General features: G+C 44.3%; 1 protein-coding gene across 1 annotated transcript in view; it reads left to right on the top strand.

The window, feature by feature from the left end:
* iqgap3 (IQ motif containing GTPase activating protein 3) overlaps positions 1 to 24632 on the top strand; it is a 143106-nt gene that overhangs the window by 33135 nt on the left and 85339 nt on the right. The window contains exons 13-23 of the mRNA XM_084336515.1: positions 5227 to 5387; positions 8168 to 8283; positions 9621 to 9784; positions 10364 to 10454; positions 11679 to 11846; positions 13030 to 13172; positions 13773 to 13943; positions 14086 to 14169; positions 16578 to 16649; positions 18110 to 18179; positions 24367 to 24575. Of these exons, the coding sequence (XP_084192641.1) occupies positions 5227 to 5387; positions 8168 to 8283; positions 9621 to 9784; positions 10364 to 10454; positions 11679 to 11846; positions 13030 to 13172; positions 13773 to 13943; positions 14086 to 14169; positions 16578 to 16649; positions 18110 to 18179; positions 24367 to 24575 (1449 nt within the window). The remainder of the gene's footprint in view (positions 1 to 5226; positions 5388 to 8167; positions 8284 to 9620; positions 9785 to 10363; positions 10455 to 11678; positions 11847 to 13029; positions 13173 to 13772; positions 13944 to 14085; positions 14170 to 16577; positions 16650 to 18109; positions 18180 to 24366; positions 24576 to 24632) is intronic.

The following is a 24632-nucleotide window of genomic DNA, read 5'->3' as shown; positions in this document are numbered from 1 at the left end:
CCGCGCACGCGCCTGTATTCCGATCCGTGCAATATTCACAGGGGTATATATTGTCATTTGAAACAAGTTACCAATGCATTGTCCCGTGGGATTATGCCCCCCACGGCGAAATTAATTAGTATCCCCCTCAATCTCTCTATATCTCTCTGTCTGCCAGTGCAGACTGTGGGTGACTGTCACTCAAAGCGCTTATGGGCGGAGCCCAGCCCAAAACAGCTTGAAATCTTGAAGTGGAAAAATGCTGCTTTAGAGTGCTTGATTAGAAATACAAAACAATGAATCTTTTTGAAAAAAAACTTTACAGATGTGTTCCATAGACTCACAGGAATTGTGTAAAGCTGCCCAAATAGTGAAAGGAATAGCAAGACATGTCCCCTTTAACCTTTTCACTACCACACTACAGAAGGTTAACCTTTTCACTACCACACTACAGAAGGTGCACCCTTTCACCCACATTACAGAATATTAACCCTTTCATTACCACACTACAGAAGGTTAACCTTTCACTACCACACTACACAGGGTTACGGTGAAAGGGTTAAAGGGAAATTCCACCGCAAAGCGACATTAAACTCATTCACCAGGCGTAACTGATTCTCCCTGTGCTGGCCACAGTATTTGTGTTGAAACACTGTGGGCGGGATCCACAAAGAATGGATTGCACGGTGCTAATTGCACCCTTACTTACAATTCATTATGAATTGAAAATGAGGGACCCTGATGTAAACAAGACGAAAGTCTTTCTCTGGTCTGCATCCCCTTAACAATTGTGTGTATTGAGCCGTACTGTATTGTACCCATTCTGCAATCTGTTAATACAATTTTCAATCAATCATGGGGATGCAGACCAGAGAAAGACTTTCGTCTTGTTTACATCAGGGTCCCCCATTTTCAATTCATAATGATTTGTAAGTAAGGGTGCAATTAGCACCGTGCAATGTATTCTTTGTGGATCCCGCCAGTGGCGGCACATATCAGACCCAGGCCGGGGGGCGGGCCACATGACCGCGACCTTTAAAAATCGCTCAGTCAGTAAGATTACAATTTAAAACAATGTTTTTTTTTTTTAATCCACTTTTTCTCCCATTCATCCAATTCAACCCTCCCCTGTCTCGAACGCTGCTTCTTGCCTCCCACAAGCCGGCTGCAATGTGGACTAAGTCATACATTGCACGAGTCCCCCCCCGATACTCGAGGTAACAGCAGTCGCATCTTTTCACCTGCGCGGCGAGATCTTTCAGCCTTGCCCACTGCACCACGTAGCCGCCCAATTTAAAACAGTGTTTGAAAGAAAAGTAACTAAAGAAAAAGTGTAATATTTAAGTTATTTCGTTTCTACAAAGTGTATAGAAACTAATATATATCAGATAATGATATAACATAACAAAGTCCAACAAACCACAAGGACGAAAACATAGCCTAATAAAATGACTACATTTCTGACACACCATTCAGCACCATGGATAGCCACCACCAGAGCACAGAGCAGTATAGTCAAATCGGCACAGCGGCCCCTCACATTAAAATCGGCACAGCGGCCACACATTAAAATCGGCACAGCGGCCACACATTAAAATTGGCACAGCGGCCACACATTAAAATTGGCACAGCCGCCCCACACATTAAAATAGGCACAGAGTAAATAAAGTGTACTCACCACTACTTGAAGGGTACTCGGTGAGCCTTGCGCTCTGCGAACTCGTCCACAATCCGCTGTATGTCCAATTTCTTGGCTCCGTCACTTTCGATGGACAGCAAGGCCAGTCCACTCAGTCTCTCCTGTCCCATCGTGCTCCTCAAATAGTTTTTGATGAGTTTTAATTTGGAGAAAGAGCGCTCGGCGGTTGCCACGGTGACCGGAAGAGTCAGAAAATAAGATGAAGGATGTGCAAACCTCACTAAATGTAGATGTTACTGCTGGGTTGTAAACAATGAGCATTTTTACCAGATCCGCGACAGATTTTAGTTTTTGTATCTGTTCCCTGAAACAGGTTCTGAAAGAAAGCAGCTGGCCAGGGAAGCTGGCGGCGATGTCCAGACTATAGTGCTCTCTAAGCTGCTGGGCAGCTTGGTGTAACTCCTCATCCTTTGCTTGCAGTAGTGTCTTGGGGTGAATTGCCTCAAACATGTTCACAGTTGCATTTAAGCTGGTGAATCTTTGGGACAGTTGCTGGATGATTATATCGAGACATGCATTGAAAACGTTCACCCGAAAGTTGCTCTCTGCGTCAGTGAGGCGGCTGTCTTCAGAAAGTTCATCAAAGTGACGCTTAACTTTCCTGGCCCTGGTTGTTTCAAACTGTGTTTGACTTCCCCATTTAGTAGCCAGGGCAAGAGTGGTGGACTTCGCCTCATCAAATTGTCCCCTATACTCTACCAAAACACTGATGGCATTTTGCAGTAGAGTAGATGCTTTGAGAATATCCGCGTCTTTTGCTTGGAGTAACTGTGAAGCACAATTTATGCTTTCCAAAATCTTGGTCTGCATGTTGACTAAAAATAGAAAGCGAAATTTGCTTATAGCATTCATGAGTGCACTTGCTTCATTTCGCTCATCCTTTTTGTCACTGGTAAGGGATATTTTGACGAGGGCTTTTATAATGTCTCCATATTGGAGCCTTAACGCAACAGGCGCATCGTGGCGAGATGACCAGCGAGTGGGACATAAGCGTTTTAATGTGATAGTTCTGCTCTCTGGCGTCATTAACTCACTGAGCAATGCCCATCGTTTGATACTGTGACCAAAAAAGTTGTAGAGCGTCTTTACAGTGTCATAGAACTGCTTCACTCCAGGGACATTTTTAACAGAGTCGTTGAGTGCTAGGTTGAGATTATGAGCAGCGCAATGAACATAGTGGGCAAGGGGCTCCTTCTCTGCTATTTTTGCTTGCACGCCTGAATACACACCACTCATATTAGCCGCGCCATCATAGCCCTGTCCGTGACATTTAGACAGATCTAATCCGTTTTTCTCTATAGAACCAAGGATTTTGTTTTCAAGCTCTGAAGCTGATGAACCTTCAGTCACTTCAAAACCCAAAAAGACTTCATTGATCTGTATATCTGTTGCAATATCCATGTCGTTCTTAACAACAGTTACTGTAATTCCTCTAATAGTAACCGGGTCTCAAATACAAGCCGGGTCTCTATTAATGGCCGGGTGCGCTCTTGAGCTAAGCAATTATAAGCCGACCTCCTAATACAAGCCGGGTTACTAATATACTGAGCTGCATACTGAGCTAGTTACTTGATTTCACTTTGAAAACGTTGAAATGACCAGTGACCACCTGTAATTGCACTGTTTACTATTTCATACAGTACTTGGTTTCAATAAATGAACCCAGTACATTTTACTGGGTTCAAACTGACACAAAATGTTGATTTATTCATTATGATCCGTTTGAAAATTTGAAATATAGGCCTCCCTCTTATACAGGCCTCCTCCTAATACAAGCCTGGTACCCGCTACAGTTGAAACAAATACAAGCCGGGGTTACTATTAGAGGAATTACGGTATGTAACGGTAAACCTGACTCAACTGGTCTATCTTTGACACATCTTGCGTTGTGTCCATGATGACGGAATAAAATGGGGCTTCGTTTATTTCATCAATGATGTCAGCTTTCACACGTTGAGATAATATGTAAATAATCTCATCTTGAATCTGGTGACTGAGGTATTTCACTGACCCTTCTGGTCGGTTGATTAGCTCTTTCAAAACAGGGTCGTAGCGAGCCAATAATTCGATTATTGACAAAAAGTTGCCAGCTTTGCCCTGACCTAGGACCTCTCGATGCCCCCTGAATGCCAAGTTGCTTGACGCTAGAGTCAGGGTTACATTAACAATGCACTCCACGACCTGTCTCCAAAATTGGGCAGCATTATGCACATTCCTCTCCATGTCAGCGTCTATTGTGCCATTGTTTTTCCACTGCTCATATACTATGCATGCACCCAGGTGAATTTGAGTGGATTCATGCCTCTCAATTTTAGTAGAAAGATGTTTCCAGTCTTTTATTCCATTGACCCATGCATTGTTGTAGAACGGTGCGTTTCGGTGGGCAAAAAGCCAGCAAGGCTCACAATAGCAGCAGTCCAATTTTGGCGAATAGCACATCCAGCTGCGTGGAAACTTCATCCCAACTTTAGTGGTGGAGGTGTAATAAGTTTCTGAAAAGCAATGATTATCCTTGTCTTTGGGAAATGGACCTTTTGGTTTGCATGGGCCCATTTTAAGGATATACCTTTTGATATTGGCATCCTCAATATTTTCCAAGTAGTTTGCCTAATCAGTCGGAAAACTCCCCAGAGGATAATTGCAGGACTCGGAGGACACATCATGATCCGTGGTAGTTTCACCCGTAGCGTGAGGAGGAGACCTGTTTCATTACCAGTGTCCGACTCCGATGGTACTTCTTCACCTTGCGCCGCAGCAGGTAAGGAGCCGGAGGGGCAGGGGTGTGGCTGGTCAGGCGTCAGGCCTGGCTCTCCCGAGCAGCTAGCAGCTGCTGAGTCGTCCCTATTGTCATCATCACTACAGACAGCCGAGAGACGGAGAAGGAAATAAGCTACAGTAGGCGGCCGAGCTACACGAAGTAACAACAACCATATGATATCAACATTTACCACAAACTCACATTTTCTTGTTGACAGTGTGTGTCCGTGATTGTAGCCTACGGCTGCCTACCTGTAAATCTGGCTCGTCACTTCCACTAACGCTGTTGGCGGGCCGGGGCTCGGGAATTAAACACGGCTGGCAACTTCAGGTTCATCTCCCGCAGGAGGAGGTGTAGGTCGAAAAAAATATCCATCTAACTTGGACAATTTAGCTTTTCCTTGGTCCTTTTTCTCTTTTTCTTTGCGTTTTGTCGCTCCACTTTTGTGTTTAAGTACTGCTCATGCGTAGGAAGTGGCAGTGCTCTGTTGAATGACGAGTGATTGATGATGACGTTTACGTGATGATGATTTTACCCAAAATACATTTGGAGACAATAGAAGGGATTCACTTGCAATTTTTCATGTTTTAATGTTAAATGTGAGTGTGAAAATAGCAGCACAAGTTCAACTCATATTATAGGCTACAATGCTTTATTATACCTAATTGGGTCCCGACCGTCCCGGGCCCGGGGAGCCCCGCCCCTACAGTCCCCCCTGAAGCCCCGCCCCTGGATCCTGCCCTGAATGCCTGTGGAGTTACGGGGTATATTTTCTGTTCCTTGCCACCAGAGGGAGCTCCAGCAGGAGGAGCTCTACGTTGCCGTGGAGATGCTGTCGTCAGTGGCCCTCATCAACCAGGCTGTGGAGGTCAAAGACCTGGGAGCCTTCTGTGCCACTCTGGTCAGCCCTGCCGCTGGCCTGGCCGAGATCGATGACAGTCTACTGCAGAGGTCTGTCTGTCTGTCTGTCTGGTTGTCTGTCTGTCTCTGTCTCTCTATTAGCCTGTTTCCACCTGGCATTAACACATTGGTTGCCAGCAGGGAGTGCGCGATTTATCGCTTGAGTGCCAGCGCTTTAGTCAATGAGAGGACGGGGATATTTGCGAACACATAAACTATATCTTAAATTATGGCTTAATTATGTGTCTAATACAACCGTCGCTTATCAATGACTTGCTTGCAGTCAACATGTAAGAAACTGATTGTTTTTTCATCAGTACATTTCCGTTTTATACCGTTTTGAATACGAGTATAGTTTTGAAGTTTTCTAGTGATTCCCGAAAAATCCGTGAAAATAGCCCTTTACTGGAATACACAAAACACGTTGTCATTTTTCGGCCTATTTATGAATAGTTTTCAAATAAACGCTAGATTATCGATAGTATATGTGTACTTATGCACATATGTCTAAACTGAACACTGTGACCTCTTTTTTTTACTTCTAATTTTACTATGTTTTTATTTCATACTTATCTTGTCTTGCACAGTCTCTGGAGCGCAACAGTAAGAAGCATTTTGTACAAAAGTATTCTGTACTTCTGTATGACAACTATTAAAGAAACTGAAACTGAAACTGAATAGAGAAGCGGGCTGAAAAATCGATTATCTATGCCCTGCCTGGCGCTAACGTTACGCACACACACACACATACACACATATGAGGCACGTTGTGAACACTGTGGGAAAAAAACTGTGATTACCCCAAGACTAAAGTCCTTACCTCACATCAGATGTTCTGCAAAAAGATTAATCCAATTCCTGATTGCCATTCCAAATATCGATTGCGTTTATTGATCCAACGTTATACCTCGAAACAGATAATCCACGCTCCTTTCGGTTGCCTCAATGAATGCAATAGTCTCGGGTTACATGGCTCAGAAGTAAAATGTGGAGCCCAGATTTTTTTTTCTCATGCATTTCCATTGACTCCATTCCAATGGGTGCAATACCATCCGGGAGACGATAGGGGGCGGTATTTGCCCTTTTCGAGCTCAGAGCCAGTCCCAATGATAACGTGAGGCTGGATGGATGAAAAATGAATGGATATCGCTAATAAAAGGCACTCAACACATGGCGGCCAACAACAAGATTTCTCGTCGTTGGCACCCAATGTGTTAAGATCCGATCACAACTGGGCAGCTCTAAGTGCGTCATTTCACACCTGGCATTAGAATGTTTCTCCACATGCATCTGGAGTGACCACCTGTGATCAGATCTCACTTCCCCGCTCAATATGCAAATAATAAACACTTAGCCCTACGCCTACTAGCGGTCAATCCCATAATAGTTCAAGTTTTTTGGTTGGTTGGTTGGTCCAGTGCCAAAACAAACACTGGTCTTCTAAATAAACCAAGTCCATGAGTATTCACATGATGAATAGATTCTTGTCTTGAGAGTTCAACCAACTCCCTCGTGCCACTCCCTCGTTGCTCACTCTTGGCACTTGAGAGCTTGAAACATCAGCTGAACTTCATTGGTTATCCAAAAGGTGAAATAATCCAAATTGAGAAGGAAAAAAGGAGAGAACTATCATAATCCTCTCATTCCTAACATTACCAAACTAATAAAGGTCAACAAATACTGTATTATCAATCGGTTTTAGAAACTGACTGTTTCAACTTGAAACGACAAAAACAAACATAAACCAGAGTTCTAGAACGGACTACATTTGATTTCCTGTCAGCTGTTGATATTAGCGAACACTGCAACTCAACTGTAGTCTGAGCTGTTTCCTAGCAACACATCAAACACTGCAACAGGAGATCAACTGTAGTCTGAGCTGTTTCCTAGCAACACATCAAACACTGCAACAGGAGATCAACTGTAGTCTGAGCTGTTTCCTAGCAACACATCAAACACTGCAACAGGAGATCAACTGTAGTCTGAGCTGTTTCCTAGCAACACATCAAACACTGCAACAGGAGATCAACTGTAGTCTGAGCTGTTTCCTAGCAACACATCAAACACTGCAACAGGAGATCAACTGTAGTCTGAGCTGTTTCCTAGCAACACATCAAACACTCCCCTGAAACAGTCTATAGAATAATAAACTGTAATCCAAGATGTTTCCTAGCAACACATCCAACACTCTCTGAAATCGTCTATAGAATAATAAACTGTAATCCAAGCTGTTTCCTAGCAACACATCAAACACTCCCATCAAACCATCTATAGAATAATACACTTTAGGGATGCACAGATATGATACCAATAAGCAATATTACCACTTCTGTTATGGCTGATAACCGACATTAACGTTTCTGTTATGGCCGATAACCAATATTACCAATGTCGATATGATCTGTATAAATAAAACCAATTGCTATGATAATCAAATTGTGTACATACTGAAACAATGTTAGCCCACAATCCAGTGCTGCGTTATTGTCACATGCAAGTAACGTCACCCAAAAAAACTCTGCCTGGCCAACAAAAACACACAACAGCAGCTAGACAGAGAAACAAGCATCAGTTCTTCACATCGGCCCTCTACCACTGTCACCAGCTGATATAGGTTTGCCGATATATATCTGCCCAGTTTTACTCATCAGACCGATACCTGTACATGAAAAGATCACTATCATCGGCTGATACCGACATGGTCACTGACATATTGTGTATCCCTAATAAACTGTATGCATATAGAGTTTGGTACATCTCTCATGTTTTGTGTATCAACATCAATGGACTGTTGAATGATCGTGTGTGTGTGTGTGTTGTTCCCTCCCCAGGTACTTTGAGGAGCTGTGTGAGCTGAAGAGACAGACTGGCCCAGATCTGCTGACCTGGAATCAGCTACAGGCTGGACTCAACTCTGTCAATACCTCTGCACAGGACGAGCATGACCGTACGTAGGCATACTAACATAAAGGAGAACACCACCCATTCTTTTTTCTTTTAATTTTTTTTTATCTTTTCCCCCCTCCTTTTTCCTCTGTCTTTCTCCCATCCCAATGTTAGTCGTTATGCCAATTCCCAATCCCCTTCCTGGTCGCTGCGCACCTACCCCCTACGGTCGGTCTGGGAGAGTGGAGGCTAGTATCACATGCTTCCTCCGACACATGTGTAGCCAATCAACCGCTTCTTTTCACCTGGCAGCGCGGACTCTCACTGAGAGGGTGTAACGTGTTGAAGGATCACACTACCCCCCTTAGATCCTTTCCTCGCTGAGCAGGCGCCCCGACCGAACTGTAGGAGTCGCTGTTTACAACGACCAGGACCCACCCACCGGCTTTCCCACCCTCTAACACTGCCAATTGTGTTAGTACGACGGCCGGCCAAGCCGGAAGCAACGCAGAGAGCTGGGCTCGATACCAGTATCTCCTGCGTTGGTGGTGAGCGCCACCCGGCCGCCCGAACACCACCCATTTTAACAATTTAAATTTAACATAAAATACAGAAGGCAGTGGAGAAGAGATGGGTCTTGAGGTGAGATTGAAAAACTGAGTCTCTAATGTCTTGGGGTAGTGAGTTCCGGAGTCTGGGAGCCGCCCTGGAGAAGAGCTCTGTCCCCAAAAGTGCAATGGTTGGACTTGGGGAGGAACAGGCTGAGGTGAATCTGAGGGATGAGAGGGTTGGTAGGAGGAGAGTAGGCGGGCTGAGGTGAATCTGATGGATGAGAGGGTTTGTAGGAGGAGAGGAGGTAGATCTGAGGGATGAGAGGGTTGGTAGGAGGAGAGCAGGCTGAGGTAGATCTGAGGGATGAGAGGGTTGGTAGGAGGAGAGGAGGCATACTGAGGTAGATCTGAGGGATGAGAGGGTTGGTAGGAGGAGAGCAGGCTGAGGTAGATCTGAGGGATGAGAGGGTTGGTAGGAGGAGAGCAGGCTGAGGTAGATCTGAGGGATGAGAGGGTTGGTAGGAGGAGAGCAGGCTGAGGTAGACCTGAGGGATGAGAGGGTTGGTAGGAGGACCATAATGGTGGTGATAAACTTGGCTTAAATCTATCTCCTGGTGGCGCTTAGACGGAGTCTCTTATCAAAGAAATCAATGCGAGCATTGACCTACAGAAAGCGGTGGATGAATGTAAGACAAATCGGGCTGTAAGAACTAGCATCGTCTTCCAGTGTTTTTTTCCATACAGTATTATTCTAGGTGATGTGATGTAGAATAGATACCTACCTGACATCACAGCCAGTCCCCTGCTGCCTGTAGTGGTTGACTGAACCCACCCTCTTCCCCTCCAGAGATCCTGACTATCGGGTTGATCAACCAGGCCCTGTCCAGGGGAGACCCCCAGAAGACCCTGGCTGCGCTGCTGCTGCCCTCTAGTGGCCTGATGGAGGTGGAGCCAATCAACGCCCGCTGCTACCACGACCTGCTGACCCACGCTAGGAAGCACAAGGCAGAGGTACACTGCCCTCTAATGTTTCTGGGATGCCAGGACTTTTCTTTCTCACTTTAAAACATGTATCTAGAAAAGGTTTTCTGTGACCCTTCAGGGCACTGCAGGCCATAGTGAAACGTCTGCTGTGGTTGTTGTGTCTCTGCATGTCAAAATTGAGCTCAGTGCAAATTGCTTTCACATCTGCCGAATACTATTATGGATTTGTGTACATAATTTCGCTCACTCATATCACACAACCGTAACCAGTTTTTCACACACTAATTTACTTGAGCAGCTATTGAGAGTTAATGAGTTTGTCCTCCAGGGACTACTTCTTCTTTCATCCCCATCATTTCATTGAGCTGTAATTAACACGACGCAAGCATCAAGTGTCCTCCAGTGTCATCGCTGCAGGACATAATTTTGACACATTAACTTTCGGACTAAATTAATGTGCACAAAATGGTTTACAATATTGGGACGTGTGTGAGTTTATGTGCAAAATAAATCAGCATTATTTTTGGGTGAAGTGCTCCTTTTTAATGTACTTCTTACAGTTTTTGACTTTTAATAGCTTATCCTCCTATGATTGACCTATGACAGGTGAGCCGTGACCCTGGAGCTGAGCTGTGGTTGGCTGACATTCAAGGGGGCGTGAGACGGGCCAATCAGCAAGCTCAGAAGGCTCTGAAGAGTGAGTCTGCGTTTATTCCTTCTTCCACAATGTGGTTTTTGGAACAAAAATGTCATTTCAATAGAGGCCTGTAACGGACATGACCCTTCCCCCCATCAGTTGGTATGTTAGAAGATGCAATGGTTGCTATGGAAACAGATCACTAAGACACTTAACACTATATCCCAATAATAGTATTAACAAGTCACTAAGACTATTAACTCATTCTCCCCCAACAACGAGTTTACTCGTTATTAAGCGCCATGCATTGAACGCCAACAACGAGTAAACTCGTTATTTGGTCAGTTTTTATTTATTTTAATTTTAATATTCTATTCAATGTCACGGACCTGTATGTTGCCGTTAAAAGGCATACTGGGACCCCAAGGGTGCAGTACTGGCCAGATCCGGCTAGGTGGCAGTATCGAGAGTGCAGTAAACCCTGTTCCAGACCGTGTGTTACGTTTAAATCCCCCCGGGAGCTAAATTTAGATGGATCAGAGTAAATCGCTTCATCCGACCACTTCGAAACGCATCTGGCACACTCTATCCATAAGTTGTACCAAATTATGTCCGGCACCAGATGGACACCAATACTGGAAATCGCGATCAGACAATTGGAATATTCTTTTTGGAATACCCCCGACCAAAGGTGTCCTTACTGACATCAATTTCAGCTTGATCCAACAATGTTTTCATATCGATCCAGCTGATCAACATCTGTAGTGTTCAACAAGAAAACCGTTACTGGCCAACAAAGCATAACCCCCCCCCCCATTTCATGCATTCATGATGAAACATAATACCTATTATATTACATTTGATTTGGAAATAGTAGCATTGTCCAGGCAAGAAACGCCCACGCTTATAGTAGAATACACATAGCGCCCTATGAACCATCTTTTCAGGAATTATCCCGGATCATTCCTAAACTATACTTATATTCACCACGGGATAATGCACAAATTATCTCTTTTTTTGCATGTTCGACGGAAGAAAGTCACTGTCAAATGACTATAGTATTGTCTCCATAGCTATAATATAGAATATAGATATAGCTCTACAAACAAGGTGACGCACTCCTATCTTTAAAGCGTGGCATAGCTAGAACAGGACCAGGCTAATCCCTGGCGCTGAATGAGTTAACACTATATCAAAATAATAGTATGAAGAAGTCATAAGACACTTCACACTGTATCAGAATAGTAGTCTGCAGTCCTAACACAGTTTATGTATCTCTGCCAGTGTCCCTGGGCCTGGCTGCTGTGAACCAGGCGATAAGAGAGGGCAAGGCGGCCCAGACGCTGCGAGTCCTGCGTCTGCCAGAGGTGGCGCTGAGGAGCGTGCTGGAGGAGTGCGCTGCTGGCTACCAGGCCAAGCTCACCGCCCTGCTCAAAGCCAAGGCCATGGGAGGTTAGCACCTTTCTGCTTCTTCTGTTTTCTCTTCCTCTTTATGTCCCCAGGGTTTCTATACAGGTCTTGAAAAGTGTGACAAACTAATTTGATAATATCCAGGTCTGGAAAGGTTTTGGTATGGAACCTCCGGCTGTTATTCAACCCCTATTAACATATGACTCAGTTGATGTAGCTGTAGGCCGACCGGCAATTGTATTGCAAAAGTAAGGAATAATCTTATAGAGTGATCTGGCCTAGTTGAGTCATATTGTAAATAATATGTATTGTAGTTGTAGAATACTATTTAGCTTTCAAATTATATGGCCTAGTTGGCCTGGGTAGTGTAGATGTCTAAGCACTGGGTTGTCTGTGTAGTGTGTAGAGGACTAAACACTTGCCTAGCACCGCAGAGACCTGGGTTCAATCCCCGGCAGTGGTACCTCCATCTTGGTCAGTCATCCCTACAAACACGATTGGCAGTGTCCGCAGGTGGGAAGCCGGTGTGGTATGAGTCCTGGTTGGCCTGTTCAGCAGGAAGGGGGGAGATGGCGTGAACCTTTGCAACAGAGGTGACATGTGGTGGTCTACACCCTCCCTGGAGCAACAGAGGAGACATGTGGTAGTCTACACCCTCCCCAGACCGACAGAGGAGACATGTGGTAGTCTACACACCCTCTCTGGACGAGTCTAGAGTGAGAGGAGACATGTGGTAGTCTACACCCTCCCCAGACCAACAGGAGACATGTAGTAGTCTACACCCTCCCCAGACCAACAGAGGAGACATGTGGTAGTCTACACCCTCCCCAGTCTGACTAGGCGGGAATTGACAAAAAAAAAAATGGGGAATGAAAAAGTGGAAAAAAAAGTGTTGTTTACGTCACACTGAGCTAAATATATATAAAATATTCAGAAACCTTAATAATTTGTGTGTGTGTGTGTGTGTGTGTGTGTGTGTGTGTGTGTGTGTGTGTGTGTGTGTGTGTGTGTGTGTGTGTGTGTGTGTGTGTGTGTGTGTGTGTGTGTGTGTGTGTGTGTGTGTGTGTGTGTGTGTGTGTGTGTGTGTGTGTGTGTGTGTGTGTGTGTGTGTGTGTGTGTGTGTGTGTGTGTGTGTGTGTGTGTGTGTGTGTGTGTGTGTGTGTGTGTGTGTGTGTGTGTGTGTGTGTGTGTGTGTGTGTGTGTGTGCGCGCGCGTAAAACCCCAGGCGACAACAGGAGCCCATGGGTGCGGAACAAGATGGATGATGGAAGCTCCTTCTACTTCCACCTGCAGAAGCTGGAGGGCGTCTGGGAGCGTCCGCAAGGCTTCGCTCACAGCAGCGTCTTCCTCACCCGCCCGGAGATACAGGTCACACACCTCCCTTTAGTCTATAGGTCCATCTGGTCTTTCTACCAACACTTTGTTAGTTGATTACCATAGTCATTTCTTAAAGTTACTATAGATAACATTTGTATGTAAACAAATCATTTTGAAAGAATAATACATCCACAGAACTTTTAGAAATGTGGTAATTAAAAGTAAAAAAATAAAAATATTATTGATTAATTTATCTTTTATTTATTTTTATTTTTTTATGTTGCGGGTCCAAAATGAATGTTGTTGTTTACATGTTGCAGGTATGTATCCCCTCCCTACTTCCCATTTCGTCACGTGGAATGCACCTGATTGGATAAATAACATGCTGGTGCTCTAGTGCGACATCGAGTGGCTGAATGTTAACTATAGCACCTTTAATCTTTTATTCCATAACAATTTTTATATATATATTATAGTTCTTTTTAAATATAAATGATAAGTACATCTCTGAGGACTGTGTGGAGTGAATGCTAACTGAATCTGCATGCCTTGTGTAGCTCACGTGAGGGGAAGTGAGAAGGACTTTGGTTAGTCTCCATTTAAAACGTCTGCTCTCTGACGTGGCTCCTCTGTCCTGTGCGCCCCCTGCAGGCGGTGCTGAGCAGCGTGGCCGCGGACCACAGCAGGGAGGTTCAGTGGAAGGGCAGCGAGGACCTGGTGGTGCAGTTTCAGGCCCGAGCACTCGGCTTCCTGCTCAGACAGCGGCTGGGCCAGCGACTGCACTTCCTCAACACACACCTGCCCGCTGTCGTCACCATCCAGGTTAGATTAGTACAACAGTGAAATAAAGTAGGTTGTATAGTTTACCTTCTGGTATCTACAATCATTATTGTTGGCACTTAAAGCGTTTTATTTTACAGATGAAGTCTGTAGGTAGAGTAATGGTTTGTCTTTCTCCTTCTAGTCTCACTGGAGGGGGTTTGTCCAGCGGAGAGCCTACAGAGAGAGGCTGCGGTACCTCTACCGGAACTGGAGGGCAGTGGTCAAGGTACACAGCTACTAATGTCACTGATGGGCTAAAGGAGAGAGTGTGTATCTGAAAGGTCCATTAATAAGTTATCCCTCTGAGGTCGGAGCTCCTGTGAGCGGCAGAACAAAGGGTTCGAAAAGGTGTGAAAACGGCCTCATCTCGGCGGAGAGGATTTTTCATAAATGCCGAAAATGTTGCGCGATTCAGAATCGGGTAAAAAATAATTATATTCGCAATTTCTAGTGCTTTGTTCTCTATCTGTTTCCTTATTTGCTAAATGTAGTACGACTTGTAAATGGGTTAATTATTGTTAACTTGTCCGGCTGTATAATTTCCTTTGCTCTCTAAAGAACTACAGTTGAGTCGTAGGGGAGTCTCGAGTGACGGGGACAGGCGTGCAGACATAACAGCCCGTGAATTACGCAAAGGGGAGCAAAGCCTTCCCACTCTCCCTTTTTTGTGTGCGTGTGTGCGCGCACACTGTATAATACCTCCGGGAATCCACGGAGCCATGACCCACTACCCGGTAAGGCCTGTGCTGTGAGTGAATTACGCAAAGGGGAGCAAAGCCTTCCCACTCTCCCTTTGTGTGTGTGTACCGCATAATACCTCCGGGAACTAAATAAAGTTATTTTATTACAAATGTTCAACTTTCAAAGAGTACAGTCCATTATGATGGAAAAGTATTTAGCTTGTTTCACTGATGGCCTTGGGATAGAAGCAGGGGTCACAAGTCATTAGACCAAGAAAGGCCGGCCTTCTCTCAGACTCAATGTGTCAAGTCGGAGGGGGGGTTACATTGCTTTCTAGGTAAAGTAGTCAATATGCACACGAAGAGAAATGGTCCCCGTTTCTTTGTGGGCTTGTATCTAAGGAATAAATAGTGTGTTATCAGCATGTTTCATAAGACATAGATTGAAAAGTATGCCTGATTTGTACAAGTGATGGCTTATTTTGAAGGTAAAAAAAGTAGTAGAACCCGCTCACCTCTCTAGACTTGACACTGGCTGCTGTAACCTCTGATACCATACATAAAAAATAGGGAAACAAGTCCAGGCACGTACTCCAGGTTTTTCATATTTATTGGCAGCTGAAATCATATGACGTTTCGGTGTGAACACACCTTCAGAACGGCTTGCAATATGAAAAACCTGGAGTGCGTGCCTGGACTTGTTTCCCTATTTTTTATGTATAGTATCAAAGGTTACAGCACCTAGTGTCAAGTCTAGAGAGGTGAGCGTGTTCTACTACTTTTTTTTACCTTCAAAATAAGCCATCACTTGTACAAATCAGGCATACTTTTCAATCTATGTCTTATGAAACATGCTGATAACACACTATTTATTCAGTTTCATATTATGTATACAAAAAAAATCTTTTTTGTATCCACCTAAATGGCCCAGAATCAGGGGGGATGGGTCATAATCACAAAATAGCCCAGACCTCGGAGGGTTAGGATAACGGTGTAACTAAATGCTTTCCTTATTGTCAACATGACAATAAGGGCCTATGAAAAGACTAAAACCTACAATGCATTTCTTTTTCTTCACGGTCCATCCACCCAACACCACATTATAGCTCGTATCCAGAAGTCATAGAACTCCGCCGTTGTCCAAAAACTGCTAAAACTAGTCAGAGCTGTACTTTTTGCAATGTAACTCATCACTGTGATGAACCCGAGCATCGTGGTCTGTCCCGGCTGTGTGAAGCGACAGCGTTCACCTGCAGTCTGAACTGGAATCACTACCAGGCCGTCGCTGGCACTTCATACATTATCTCCTGGACGGACTGTACTTGAAGAAATACATTCTTGCTTTTGGTCTTTTCTTAGGCTTATGTTGACGATAAGAAAACATTAAAATCACACTGGTGTTATTCTTTAACCCTTTCACTGCCACACTACAGACAGTTAACCGTCTGTAGTGTGGTAGTGAAAGGGTTTACCTTCTGTAGTGGTAGTGACAGCATTAACCATTTGTGTGGTAGTGAAGGGTTAACCTTCTGTAGTGTGGTAGTGAAAGGGTTAACCTTGTGTAGTGTGGTAGTGAAAGGTTAACCATCTGTAGTGTGGTAGTGAAAGGGTTAACCGTCTGTAGTGTGTTAGTGAAAGGGTTAACCTTCCGAAGTGTGGTAGTGAAAGGGTTAACCTTCTGTAGTGTGGTAGTGAAAGGGTTAACTTTCTGTAGTGTGGTAGTGAAGTGACATTTGGCTGATTTTGAAAATGACGGCCATCGTTCTGCTGTGAAGAAGACTTGAGGATGTGTGATAATCAAGACGTACCGACCGGTGTGTCGTCTTGAGAGCTTGGCCTCATTGCCAAGACATCAAAGGCTTCTTCCATGTGTTTTTGTTGCCAAGGTAATTTTTTCCAACCGTCTCCATACTGGCTGATTATAAGTGTGTCGTCGGATACTTTGTGCTTCCAGATCCAGTCCTGGCTGAAGATGTGGCTGGTCCGCAGGAAGTACCTGGCTCGCATGCGCTTCTTCAGACGCAACGTAAGTCTGCATACATCACCTTAAAGGGAATCCTAGCTTTACTTCTTACATACAGATACAGTAGAGTCCTTTCTCGGCACAACACATGCTGTTCCTTGTACTAGTTCTGGCTAGTTGGCTTAGTATTGTATCCATTGCTATAATATAGAATATAGTTATAGCGGGGCGGCTAAGTGGCGCAGTGAGCAAGGCGCTCGCCACTAGTGCAGGAGATGCTGGGTTCGAGCCCAGCTCTCGGCATTGCTACCAGCTTGGCTGGTCGTTCATACTAACACAATTGGCAGTGTTAGGGGTGGGAAAGCTGGTGGGTGGGTCCTGGTCGTTGTAAACAGCGACTCCTACAGTTCGGTCGGGGCGCCTGCTCAGCGAGGAAAGGATCTAAGGGGGGTAGTGTGATCCTTCCACACGTTACACCTTCTCAGTGAGAGTCCGCGCTGCCAGGTGAAAAGAAGCGGTTGATTGGCTACACATGTGTCGTAGGAAGCAGACCTCCCAGACCGACCGTAGGGGGTAGGTGCGCAGCGACCAGGAAGGGGATTGGGAATTGGCATAACGACTAACATTGGTATGGGAGAAAAACGGAGGAAAAAGGAGGGGGGAAAAAATATATATAGTTATAGCTCTACAAACAAGGTGACGCACTCCTATCATTTAAAGCGTGGCAATGCTACAACGGGACCCGTCTAATCCCCGGCGGTCAATGAGTTAAAGAGTTACGGTTTGTTTACATTGTTAATGTTTGTAAACATTGGAGTGAAACAGACCAATATTTTCAGTTATGATGGGTTGAGAAAGATACATGAATCTTATTTTCTAGGGCTGTCCCTGACTAAGGATTTGGATAGTCGACTATGATTGGCCAAAATTTGCCGTTAGTCGACTATTGGTCGACAAAATTTTTTAAATAATTGTATCATTCCATTTGGGCTGTGGGGGGTGCTTAATGTCTGAAGGAGTCGACTGAAGGCTTCTTGTCCTCTGCAAAAGCATGCAATTGGTCCACTGATGGATACATCTTGATATTTGTCTAGTCTAGTGTGTTCATTAGATGGGTGAAATCCTCTTTCAGTGCCTCTGTGCCTGTTTTCGTAGGCAGTTAGCCTATGGTATGCGTGCCATTAGCGTTAGCCACGCTTCTAGGCCTATTTTCTTTTGGAAAGAATGATAAAAAATAAAAGAAAATTATAATATATTTTTTTGTATTCGACTAAGAGGTCGACTACGGCTCCTTTCGACCGATTATTCGACTAATATGGGTCAGCCCTATTATTTTCCATCAACAACTCAGACTCGTCAATTATGTTATACCTCAGACTTATATTGTCAGAAATATAAATGATTGGGCCTTTACGTGAGCTGCCATAAACACAGTTCCAACTGTCTCATTTCCTTTTGGCACAGTTGTACAGTAGTTGATCTTAGAAATGAATATGATTATTATTCCCATTCTCTGTCCACAGGTGGATGCCGTCGTAAAGATCCAGGCCTTCTTCCGAGCCAACCGTGCCCGTGAGGAGTACCGGATGCTGGGTAGGTGGCTCCATGTCCTCCCTGGCCACACGTCTTGCACTGGCCAAGATGAGGCCTGGGGATATTAGGTGGGATAACTGTAGCTAGGCCAGTACAGGTGACCAAACCCCTTTCTGGATAGAGTATTCTGCAGAGGCAGATATGGAATGAGCCTTTTTTTGCTTTGTAAACAAGGCACAAATGAAAACGGAATAACGTGAACATGGAATTACCAGCAGACATGCAGTATTTAAAAGTAATTGTCAAGTGAACTTGACGATACTAAATAACTACAGTCATTGAAGCCATTACAAACGGCAAAAAAGGTAAGGAGGGCGACCAGTTCTGATTGTTTGAAACGTAATGATTGGTTTACTCATGCATGAGACTGAGAAGAATCTCAGAGAAATGTTATATTTGGGATATTGACAAATTATAATAATAATACACTTTATTTGTATAGCACCTTTCATACAATAATTGCAGCTCAAAGTGCTTCACAGCAGCAAAAAAAGACATAGGCTTAAAGTGCAGACATAAAATTAGGCATAAAATAAGCATATAACATTAAATCACATATTGGGATCTAACATCTTAACACATTGACCGCCAGCAGCAGGGGGTGCTGATCCCCCTTCAGCGCCAGGTCTTTATACAATGGATATCGTTTCAGAATGCCAAACTTGCGAGTCCTAAAACTATATTTTATATTATAGCTATGGATCTAATAACGCTGTCGACTGTCATTGAGTTGCGTCTGGTCAACATGCAAAAAAACAGATTGTTTTTCCATCCGTACATTTCCGTTTTGAATGTGGGTATGGTTTGGGTGATTCTGAGTAATTCCAGGGAAAGACGAGAAAAAGGCATTTTAGTGTAATCCAGTCATCACTAGGGGTGTAAAGGCCTCTGCATGCTACAGAAACTTCAAAGCAACTGCAACACAACATCGACAAAGCAACGGTGTTGCAGACATTCTGCCTTTATGCTTCTGCAACATCGACGCGCAAAGTTAGTTTAACTAAAGTTAGTTTAGGTTTGTGTTAACGTTAGATAATGTACAAAATAAATGTATTTCCGGTGCTTTTAGACGTCGCTCTTTTATTTTGAAATCCCCCGACCGGAAGTGTTATAGTGTCTGTTGCTAGCAGCTTAACTTCTGTTGCCCGTTTCTGTGCTTTTCGAGCTAACGTAACATTAGTCTCCAACGCAGAGGAGAGAAAGACCTCGGCTCACATGCAGCTCAAAGTACTACCTGTTGGAATAAATTAATTGATTGATGTTTAACTTGTCCCTGTGTGTGTCCAGTCATTTCGACTAGCAAACGTTGTATTTAACGTTACCTCAGGATACCATTGTATTTAGTTGGTTAGCTACCTATGTAGCTAATGTGGATAGCATTTTGAATAGCACCAATGCTAGCTGGCTGGCTACAGCTTTATTTACTAAATTATGGAGGCTTTTTAATCGTCAAGGTAAGAGGATTTGTCATGATCAACTGAAGGCGTATGCTATGGAACAATATGTGCTTGGGTTTTCAGAAAAAGGCCAGCTATGTGACGCTAATTATTTAGCATCAACGCTGGCTGGTTACAACAATGGAGGATGGTATTCTCTGCGGGACCAATATTATTCTATGACAGCCCCGCCCCCATTCGCTAACCAACCAATCACTGCTACGCAATATCAACGCAACGGTTGTTTAGATTAGATTTGAGAGAGATGTACGCAACATCCTCACAACACAGTCTACAAGACCCTCTACAACAACCGCATTGAAATCGCGCTGATGTTGTGTTGAAGTTGCTTTGAAGTTGCTGTAGCATGTAGAGGCCTTAACGGTACACAGAAGCCACGGTTCGGTACGTACCTCGGTATTGGGGTCACGGTTCGGTACGAGTTCGGTACAACAGAAAAAAAATATTTATAATTATTAATATAATAATAATTATTATTCTTTTATATATTATATTTATGATAATTATTATTATTAAATATAGTCATTTTCTATAGGAAAAGTATGTTTCTTTTTATTTGATCAGCTGTGTCTGTGAGTCCGGCAATGTATGGGGCTGCGGCACTGCAGATTTACCCTACTCGAGTCTGGCGGGGGAGAATGTTGGTGTGTTTGTTGGTGCGTTTCTTTCCATTGGTTTCATTTGGTTAACATTATTGGGCGAACAAGAAAACGAAAGAAAACTGTAAAATTGTAATGACCCTGCAGCTGTTCCAATGTAAGTGTGCCCGGCCACGCGCGCTGTTCTCGCACGGACCTCGCGAGTGCCTGCATGTGCGACTGGTGTCTTTGCGCTGTAAAGAGGGCTCCTCTGAGCCGCACGAGGGAAGGCTCCGCGGGACGAATACACGTACCGTTACACCCCTAGTCATCACGTTGTAATTTTTCGGCTGATTATCTAATCATCCTGAAATCAATGCTAGATTATCATTATTATATCTCCTCGTGCATACATGAAATGGCCCTTGTAGTGTGGCTCCCCCCCCCAACGCAGCCAACGGTAATAAGCACATACACATACACACAGATAGCTTTGATCGCGGTAGAAAGAAATATCAGATCGACGCACGATTTTATATATATAGAGTCCTTACCTGGTCTCTGATGTAATGAAAAAAAAATAATCCAATTATCTGATCGCCATTCCAGTTATCCACAGCGATCCTGTCCCCGACATAACCGAGCGTTACACATGAACGGGCGGGCGGGGTTAGTATTCCATGCCATCTTTGTAAAGGCCTGACTCGCCTGAGTATTTAAACCCCGCCCCCACGGCTCAGATAACGCACCAGCCCATTTCCAATGGAGTGCAATAGCTCCACAAGGCAGTAGAGGGTGGTGTTGACCGTCTGCCAGCTCAGACAGGGTCTGAAGGGTCTGCAGAGGCTGCAGCCATGAATTATGAATAGATATAGCGAATAAAAGAAATAACGATCCCAAAAAAACGAGTTAACTCGTTTTTGGCGGTATTCGCATGGCGGGCAATAACGAGTTAACTCGTTCTTGGCAATTAATGTGTTAATAGGCCTCTTATTTTACGGTTTGATTGTTACTGATTAAAAAAAAGACATAAAATAAGCATATCACATTAAATCACATAATTTTTCCATTAGCATCTAACATCTTAAAGGAACATGCCAACTTTTTGTGAAATTAGCTTATTTGCCATCTACCCTGGAGTTAGACAAGCAGATACATACCCTTTTCTTCTCTGTGCATGCATTATGCTTAGGGAACATGAAAATGCACTCCAAATACAACTCCAAAACTTTCCAATAAACATATTGTGACCTGTGTATTTACCACATGGAGAAAAAAAAATTACATTTTGGTTTTCTAAGCAGATATATACTCTGAACTATTTTTGGCCGAACCACTGCTGCCTGGGTGCAGTGATTTCATCACCTCAAAAGCCCTGTTTTTCAAAAAACAAGAGTATATATCTGCTTAGAAAACGAAAATGTAACTTTTTTTTATTTGTACTTCTCCACGTGGTAAATACACAGGTCACAACATGTTTACAGAAAAGATTTGGAGTGTATTTCGTAGATGGCAAATAAGCAAATTTCCCAAAAAGTTAATGTGTTCCTTTAATAGGCCTCTTTATTTGGCCTGGACAAAAGTAGTGCCCGGCCCAAATTATTATATATTTTTGCAATGAGACAAAATAAATAGCTGAATTGAGCTACATTAGCCTAAATAAATAAACGAGTTAGCTTAAACTTATTTTAACAAGATATATGTAAGAGATAATGTATAGCTACGAGGTCATGACCGACAATGACCGAGTATAGGCTATACATTATCCCGCTTATTACATGGCTAACTTACTAACAATATACCTAATTCATTTTACACCATCGACAAGACAATATCAAATGCAGACGCAGTTCTGTTCTGTCGCTCCCGCTGTCATCGCCGGCAGATCTGTGGTCTGATTGCACTGATGACTGAGTGCAGCTGTGCATATGCTGAGCAGCTTTCATGACTGCGATCTAAATGCTTGATTGCTCCCCGCTTATTACATGGCTAACTTACAAAAAAAATTAACAGCGTGGTCTCATTTCTGGTAATTTATTTGGACTTTTCCATTTATGGTGAAATTGGACCAGTTGAGGGGGGCGTTCGTCGGGACATTCGTGTTCAGGCCAGTCTGTGCGTTCTGGTGGGGCTGGTGCAGGTCTTTCCGCACCTACAACACAAATAATATAACATAAGTTTTCTATGCAACCTATGGGAAAGGTAGGCATATCCTTGTACTGGGTTACTATAGCCTACTTACCAGCGTTTCTGTTCCCGGAGGACACCACGGCTGGAGGGGCGCGTCCACTTTTATTTGGCGTACCTAAAACACATAATAGACAGTTAATAATCAGTATGCTATATGCGTTAAGCCTGGCAATTTTGTGATGGCTGTTAAATAGTAAGTAGGATGTTATAGGCTATAGCACTCACCAGACAGGATATTGCTCCATTTCTCCCTGTCTGTGGTGGAGGGGGTCCAGTATGACTTTAGACTTCCCTCGCACCTATGCCCTGTCACTGTCATGATCTCCCTGGTGTCGAGACCTGCCTCGGACAGGCGCTGCACAGCCGTGCTCCGCAGGCTGTGGTTGGTATAACGCTGCGAGAGTCCGGCTGCGAGGCTGATGGTGGGCATCATTTGGCCTAGATGATTATGCCCCATATTCTCCTTGGAGTACCACACTGACTCTGTGTTTAATTCATGCTGTGGTCTCTTCAGCGGATGGTGGAAAAGGGCAGTGGCACAAGAGGGTAACAGGGAGAGATATTCTTTTAGACTGGCCACGGGGCAGGTGGGGTCGCCGGGCGTTGAAAACATTGTTCCTCTGTACATCTCCTTGCAGGGATCCCTGGCGTCTTTGTGATTTTTTTACTCGATGTTGTGCGTCAGGACAAAATATTATTTTCTGTTCTCGTCAACTTTCAGCTCGAAGAAATCTCTTCTCATCTCCCTCGTTCCCTCTCGTCCCCTCCTGGCCAGGTGTAATTGAATATCGAACCACACTTTGCGTACAAGTCCAGTCGCCGAAGTTGGTGCCAACAGACTGGACTTGCGCAGGATGGCCATGTCCGCTGTGGTGATGCCAGGATGGTGTCGGCTGGTGTCTTGGCCATTTTTACGCAGCTTTTTGATTACGGACTTAAACACCCCGTTACATGGATCAAAAGAAGTACTCTTCATTGCATCCATTTTAGAAAAATGTCTGCAGATTCCTGCGTGCAGGGCCATGTAGCTTGCCACAGAGTAAGCCGTTCCTTTGGTTGTTTGAACGGATGCGTAAAATACGCAGAGTGACTGGTTCAATTCTTCAGCGCTGACCTTTCCGTCCACATCTAGTGGTCTCTTCGTCTCCTTCAGCCAGTCCTGAAACACCCCCATTGCCCACACTGTACTTTTCTTGGTGTTTTTTTTCATGCCGGTCCTCTTCAATTCGATCCACCTCATTTTCACCGACATCTCGATGTCTCTTAGTGCCTGTCTCCGTGGCTGCTTTCTCAACCTTAACGTGAACGGTTGTATTTTTTTTTCGTTGTCTTACTTTGTTTTGCCGGGGGGGGACCATTCGTGATTTAAAATGGAAATGAATGTTAAAATCCTCAACACTGGCCATTGTGGATGTAACTTATGCAGTTGTTTTGAAAAGTAGGCTATACAAACAACAGGCCTCTGTTCTGTTGTGGCTCCGCTGTCATCGCTGGCAGCTTCGCCAGCAGCTGGCAGGTGTGTCTGATTGCACTGATGTCAGTGGGCTTGATTGGTCCAGCTGCGCACAGCGGTCATTATTGCTCTGCAGAGGTCCGTTATCGAGTAATAACGGACCTCTGACGAGCGCTATTGACCAATCACAATCAAGCATTTCGGCGAATGTTAAAACGCCATGTAATAAATATATATATTTTTTAATATCTAATCATTCTAGCAAGCTAGCATGAAATGATTGGTATCAACACGTTTCATATATCATAATTTTCGCTCTAGCATTAAAGCATTATAGAGCCTGTGAAAAAGTTGTCAGTTGGCTGATATCAAAATTCAGTATTGTTCGATATGGATATATATTGGTCGACTGCTAATCTGGGAGAGAAAGTGACTATTTCCTTTTTGTATTAGTCTTTTATCTTCTCCTTCCTCTTCTTTTATCCTCATCCCCCCCCCCCCCCCCTCAGTCCACTCGGCTGCACCTCCCCTGTCCGTGGTGCGTAAGTTCGCCCACTTGCTCGAGTTGGGGGACAACGACATCCGTCAGGAGGGGGCGCTGCTGCGCCTGCGGGAGGAGGTGGTGCGGACCATCCGCTCCAACAGACAGCTGGAGGCAGACCTGGACCTCATGGACCTGAAGATAGGCCTGCTGGTCCGCAACAGAGTCACCCTGCAGGTACGTCAACAGCTGGAGGCAGGCCTGCAGGTACGCAAACAGATAGGAGGCAGGCCT

Source organism: Notolepis coatsorum, assembly GCF_963971535.1.
Source record: "Notolepis coatsorum genome assembly, chromosome: 19".
In the NCBI taxonomy this organism is placed as follows: Eukaryota; Metazoa; Chordata; class Actinopteri; order Aulopiformes; family Paralepididae; genus Notolepis; species Notolepis coatsorum.
Note: the sequence above shows the minus strand (reverse complement) of the source record. Positions and strands in the feature narration are given on the sequence as shown.